The following is a 5,381-nucleotide window of genomic DNA, read 5'->3' as shown; positions in this document are numbered from 1 at the left end:
GGGAATCATGTAGCTACGCCTAGTGCCCACCTAATCTTGAAAATTGCAATCATATTGTAATTTTCACAGAATAATTATTACCTATGTATCAAGCCATATTACTTAGACGACATTACACATTGCTATTATTTGAGGTATTACCCATTGCTAAATTTTTTTGTTCCATACTAGACTTTAATAAAGAAAAATTAATATACCTATTTGAAGTTTGTCTGTGATTTAAAAAAATCCTGTAAAAAATTAGATACTTCTATAACTTTAACATTTAAAACTTTTGTTGATCTGTCCGTAAATTATTCATTTCAAAATACGCTGGCCCTATCGTCCTGATTTTCGAACAGGAGTTTGGGGCATAACCGCATGATTAATTAACATTTATTTTATTTTTTGGTGATAACTCAAACGATTCCGATTCGTATTTTTGAATCGTATCCACGGCGGTCGCGCCATCGGGCGTCTGTGAGGAGCGCCAGGCGGACTCCTGGTCCCTGGTCCCTGGTCCCTAGTCACTGTGGTCCCTTGCCGCTGGTCCCTGGTCCCTGGTCCCTGGTCCCTAGTCACTGTGGTCCCTTGCCGCTGGTACCTGGTCCCTGGTCCCTGGTCCCTAGTCACTGTGGTCCCTTGCCGCTGGTCCCTGGTCCCTGGTCCCTGACCCTAGTCTCTGGTCCCTGGTCCCTGGTCCCTAGTCACTGTGGTCCCTTGCCGCTGGTCCCTGGTCCCTGGTCCCTGACCCTAGTCTCTGGTCCCTGGTCCCTGGTCCCTAGTCACTGTGGTCCCTTGCCGCTGGTACCTGGTCCCTGGTCCCTGGTCCCTGGTCCCTAGTCACTGTGGTCCCTTGCCGCTGGTCCCTGGTCCCTGGTCCCTGGTCCATTGCCGCTGGTACCTGGTCCCTGGTCCCTGACCCTAGTCTCTGGTCCCTGGTCCCTGGTCCCTGACCCTAGTCTCTGGTCCCTGGTCCCTGGTCCCTAGTCACTGTGGTCCCTTGCCGCTGGTACCTGGTCCCTGGTCCCTGGTCCCTAGTCACTGTGGTCCCTTGCCGCTGGTCCCTGGTCCCTGGTCCCTGGTCCATTGCCGCTGGTACCTGGTCCCTGGTGCCTGACCCTAGTCTCTGGTCCCTGGTCCCTGGTCCCTAGTCACTGTGGTCCCTTGCCGCTGGTCCCTGGTCCCTGGTCCCTGGCCCATTGCCGCTGGTACCTGGTCCCTGGTCCCTGACCCTAGTCTCTGGTCCCTGGTCCCTGGTCCCTAGTCACTGTGGTCCCTTGCCGCTGGTCCCTGGTCCCTGGTCCCTGGTCCATTGCCGCTGGTACCTGGTCCCTGGTCCCTGGCCCTAGTCTCTGGTCCCTGGTCCCTGGTCCCTAGTCACTGTGGTCCCTTGCCGCTGGTCCCTGGTCCCTGGTCCCTGGTCCATTGCCGCTGGTACCTGGTCCCTGACCCTAGTCTCTGGTCCCTGGTCCCTGGTCCCTAGTCACTGTGGTCCCTTGCCGCTGGTCCCTGGTCCCTGGTCCCTGGTCCATTGCCGCTGGTACCTGGTCCCTGGTCCCTGACTCTAGTCTCTGGTCCCTGGTCCCTGGCCCCTGGTCCCTGGCCCCTGGTCCCTAGTCTCTGGTCCCTGGTCTCTGGTCCCTAGTCACTGGTCCCTAGTCACTGTGGTCCCTGGTCCCTGGCCCCTGGTCCCTGGCCCCTGGTCCCTAGTCTCTGGTCACTGGCCCCTGGCGCCTGGCTGACGGCTGGACGGGCGGACCTACGAGATGGTCTCGGAGCCGCACACCCGCCGGCCCCGCTCCTCGGCCTCGTAGCGCCGCACCAGGCCGTCCACGAGGCGCCCCAGCACGGCGGCCACCCAGCCCCCGGGGGCGGTGGAGGTCTCGCCGGCGGCCGCCGCCCCCAGCAGCACCGGGAGCACCAGGAGCAGCCCCGCGCCAGCCATCTGCTCGACTGCCCCCGGGGGCAGGATGCTGCTCGGAGATTGCGTTATCTGCAGCGGCGGGAGTCTGCTTCCGGCCTGCCCCTCCCCCCCCCCCCCCACTCGCTCTTCTTCCTGGACCGTCCTTCTGGCCCTGCACTGACTCAACTAGTTGTAGTCCAGAGTCAAGGGCCCCGCCTCATCAGGGGCGTATCTGTGTTGGTGAGGCGGGACTAGCTGGTGCTTCTAGCGCGGTGTCTCCTCTGGACTGGCGCGCAGTCTTCTCACAGGATAACTGTGTAATATGAGCGGTGACCGTAACATTATATGGCGGAGAAATGACGATAAAGGTGTAATGCAAGTCCCTTAAGTGCTTTCAAGAATCTTTACTGGTTGTTTTACGCCTAAAAATTACTCTGAAAACACGCGTTTTAGCCATTTTAACCCTTACAAAAATACAGTTTAAAAACTTAATCCGAAATCAAAAGTACTTTTTGGCTCTAAACGAACTCTTAAATGCTTTTCGTAAGCAGACCCCACTCGGATATCTTGAGAAGTTTTTAAAATGCGTTGTTTTCCCTGAAGCTCTGCGCACCGTGTGTGTGACCAGGTAAGCGGAGCCATTAATACAGGAGAGTCGTGGCTGGCCAATCCCCGATGCATGCTACCCTGTCCACACCCAGGCGTCGCCCTGAGACGCACTTAGAGTCCTCCCTAACCCAGACCCCCTCTAAAATAATAATAATAATAATAATAATTGGGCAGTGGCAAGCCCAAGGGTCAAGCTCCCCCTCCCCCCTTCCTCCAAACTAGCTCTCAGGGAAAGGAAAAAAAAGTATTGACTTTTATCAGGGTTTTTTTTCTTTGAAGAAAATGATTTGAAATTCGGTATTTCGTATATAAGTGGTTCAACACTAAAAATATTTTAACAGAGCGTAAGCACCGTGGCGTATAGTGTTTTAGTAACAGGACAAAGTTTCGAACAGGTCCGGAACTAAAACTTTTTTTTTTAATTTGTGGTTTGCTTACAAGTCGCCATTAATCTTCCAGAAAAAACATATTGAAAATAATACTCCATACTCCAGCTGATTTACGCTTGTGCTCTGTAGGTTTGTGTTTGACATTTCGAGGCTTGACCACGGAACCCGACAACCCTGGTCAAAGGGCGCACCGTTAAGGGGAATTATACAAACTTTATAAGAGCGGTGAATTCTCTGCAAGACTCGACCGCCAAGAAACTCAACACAAGTCACCAAATAATGTTCGCAGGATTTCACGGCCATTGTCTGAAGTAGCTTGGCTTCTGGGTTGTAGCCGTGTCCTTTGGCGAATAATTCACCGACGTTTCTGGTCGACATTGCAGTTGCCATCATCGCGGAGTAGTTACCTGCAGTATGTAACTGCTCTCTGGCTGCAATGTCGACTGCAATGTCGACCGAAACGTCGGTGAATTATTCGCCTAGGACACGGCTACAACCCAGAAGCCAAGCTGCTACAAGTCAACAAAGTTTTTCGACGTGACAACGTCTAATAAATCGATGAACGCCGGCTGCATGCACGAATAAGTGTCCCGTTACGCACATTGTCCCGTTACACTGTGTCCCGTTACGCTCATTGTACACTTGCGCCGCATCTATCTCTCTTCCACTCGATTGGAACAACCATCGATTTGGCTTTTTCGAGGCACATTAAACTTGAAACACTCCTATTCGTTTCCTACTTTTCCTATCATCGTCCTATCCTTAACAGAATAACACAGATTGGAAGAAGTTAAATAGCAAACATGTATAAAAGTTATAGTTAAAATAATCTATACGTTAAAATAATAAACATATTTGAATTAATGAGCGCAAATAAAAGTGCATTTATCAACTAAATTGTAGATTTCATTTCACTCCTTCTTTGTGTCCATACAAAATAGTGATAATTCAATAAAAATGATTCAATTTTATTCATAAAAGTATGAAATCATTTCATCAATGTTTTGTTATGACGTTGTCACGTTAAACTATCGTCCGTAAACCGACTTTACAGACAACCAATTTTTTTTCTTCCATGTCTTACCTCAGAGTGCCGTAGCGACACAGGAGTAACTAAGTGCACTATGATAACTGGACCAGAAGCAGACCGATGCTGGGGTCTTAACCCCCCCCCCTTTTTTTTACTCGCGCCACACTTGCAAGGCGCACCTTAGCTTAGTTTGGTACAGTGTGACGTATTTGGAGGGGGGGGGGGGCGGTTGTCGAAGCAATGAAAAGAGAGAGTACAAGCAGACAAGGGCGTGGTGGAGGAAGAGGGTGAACACAAGGAAGACTGAGCTGGACGTCCATCGCCGATATAAGTTTATTTTTTTAAGAATTTATTTTACTTAATATTTTATTAAATTGTATTTCAGATCAGGATGCAGCTAATAATCAAACGGTGATGAATATAGAAGAATTAAAAAAAACAAATCTCATGCAAATAAAATGTATTCAGTCACAAGGTAAAATATTTAAAATAATTAAAATATAATAAATTAATTAAAATAAATAATTAAAATAAAAATTATAAATATATTATATTTAATTGTTGACTTGTATGAATGGTTGGACGAAGTATTAACTGTCTTGTATTATTTTAAATTTAAATCATCTGACCTTCAAGGCGTCAAAGCAGCTGACCAACTTCACATCCCCGGAGCTGTCTCTTCACGGGCCGCCGTGATGCTGAAGTGAAAAAAAAAATACATGTTGGAGGAGCATCCTTGTTCTCACCGCGGCAATGCCTGGGGTCCCACATGCTCGCAGCCGGGCCGGTGCGTCGACAATGGCCGACGCGGTCCTCGTAATCTCCTGAAGACACATGACCAGGCTCACGCGCAGAACAACTGACGCGATGCCCGTGCGACTTCTTGGTTTTAACGATTCTGGTTCGGCAGTACCCGCCATTTTCGGGGTATGGTCCGCACCCCTCAACAAGTCCTGCGATTCCTATACATTCACTATCAAGGGCGCCAACAACGAATACATATATAAAACGCAGTCCTGCCAGAAAGACTTTGTGCAGATATACTGAAGGCGATGCTCAAAATTATCCCCGAGAAAAGGAGAAAATTTCGCGTGTTCGAAGACACTGCTTGCACTATTTTCCTCAGCGCTGACAAGTAGGACAGTTACAAAGCTTCAGTTGAAGGCGTGAGCTCACACACATCTCGACCGTGCAGCCATCAGACGGCAGATGGACCAGTTAGTCCCAGCATCAGGAGTGTGCGAGCAGCGCATCAGAACACACAGCTTGAATCTGATGAATGTTCAACCCGTCCTTTGCAAAACCACATGTGCTTTTTCCAATTTTTCCCATAGCGTATGAACTGGCTACAAAACCTTTTTTCACTGGTATTTAATGCGCTTAAAGTTATTTTTAAAATATTGTTTATTACACAATCACGAAATAAAAATTTTTTTTTATGTTGTCACAGTACGCACAGGTGGGCGAT

General features: G+C 49.0%; 1 protein-coding gene across 1 annotated transcript in view; it reads right to left on the bottom strand.

Moving 5' to 3' along the window:
- Positions 1–1,931, bottom strand: part of LOC134535159 (epidermal growth factor-like protein) — a 7,650-nt gene extending 5,719 nt beyond the window's left edge. Inside the window, exon 1 of the mRNA XM_063374146.1 lies at positions 1,746–1,931. Coding sequence (XP_063230216.1) covers positions 1,746–1,927 — 182 coding nt within the window. The 5' untranslated portion in view covers positions 1,928–1,931. The remainder of the gene's footprint in view (positions 1–1,745) is intronic.
- Positions 1,932–5,381: the final 3,450 nt, after the last annotated feature.

This window comes from Bacillus rossius, chromosome 8 (assembly GCF_032445375.1).
Source record: "Bacillus rossius redtenbacheri isolate Brsri chromosome 8, Brsri_v3, whole genome shotgun sequence".
NCBI classification, from domain to species: domain Eukaryota; kingdom Metazoa; phylum Arthropoda; class Insecta; order Phasmatodea; family Bacillidae; genus Bacillus; species Bacillus rossius.
Note: the sequence above shows the minus strand (reverse complement) of the source record. Positions and strands in the feature narration are given on the sequence as shown.